General features: G+C 58.3%; 1 protein-coding gene across 1 annotated transcript in view; it reads right to left on the bottom strand.

The window, feature by feature from the left end:
* EMH_0025900 (uncharacterized protein) overlaps nucleotides 1-162 on the bottom strand; it is a gene marked incomplete at both ends in the record, with an annotated part of 3716 nt that extends 3554 nt beyond the window's left edge. Inside the window, one exon of the mRNA XM_013502537.1 lies at nucleotides 3-162. Within this exon, the coding sequence (XP_013357991.1) occupies nucleotides 3-162 (160 nt within the window). The remainder of the gene's footprint in view (nucleotides 1-2) is intronic.
* Between the last annotated feature and the right edge of the window lie 620 nt (nucleotides 163-782).

Genomic DNA, 782 nt, shown 5'->3' with positions numbered 1-782 from the left:
AAGCTTGTGGAGGGGCCCCACATGCACGAGGGCCTCCGCTGCGCAGCCCACAGCAGCAGCAGCGAGGGGGCCCCCCCCGCTTGTGGTTGGGGGGCCCCCAGAGGAGGGGGGGCCCCCAGGCCGGGGGGCCCCCTGGTGCCTCCCCGGGAAGAGAGGGGGCATCAGCGAGTGCAGCAGATGAGTGAGGCGGGATGCATGCACGAAGGGGTAGCTAACGTCCTGGGTGTTAGACCTGAAGCAGAAAGACAAACACCTGCTGCTGCTGCTGCTGCTGCTGCTGCTGCTGCTGCTGTTGTCCTTGCTGCTGCTGCAGTGCTCGGCCGTGATTTCCTTCTATGCATTCTTATAACTCTCTAAACGTCAATGGAAGAGGAGACAGACACAGACAGAACTAACCTCTTGCAGCCCAATACCCTCAACAAAAACAACAGCAGCAGCAGCAGCAGCAGCAGCAACAGCAGCAGTACTAACAGCACTGGCAGCAGCAGCAGCAGCAGCAGCAAGAGCAACCCCAAATATACTGGGCCCACACAGGTCCCCAAAGCGCACAGGGGCCCCCCACAGGGGCCCCTTGAGAGGCCCCCCTGGGGGCCCCTGTCGGGGGCCCCTGGCGGGGGCCCCTGTAGGGGGGCCCCCACGGGGGGCCCCCCAGGGAGAAGTGTAAATGATATTTTTTTTTTTTTTTTTTTTTTTNTTTTTTTTTTTTTTTTTTTTTTTTGTGTGTCTGTGGATGGACCTGTTGCAGAAGATGTGTTTTGTATCTGAAGAAGAAAATGCGGCTA

The sequence above is a fragment of the Eimeria mitis genome, genomic scaffold, assembly GCF_000499745.2.
Source record: "Eimeria mitis Houghton genomic scaffold, Emh_scaff948, whole genome shotgun sequence".
NCBI lineage: Eukaryota > Apicomplexa > Conoidasida > Eucoccidiorida > Eimeriidae > Eimeria > Eimeria mitis.
The sequence above is the reverse complement of the archived record's forward strand: the minus strand, read 5'-3'. Positions and strand labels throughout refer to the sequence as shown.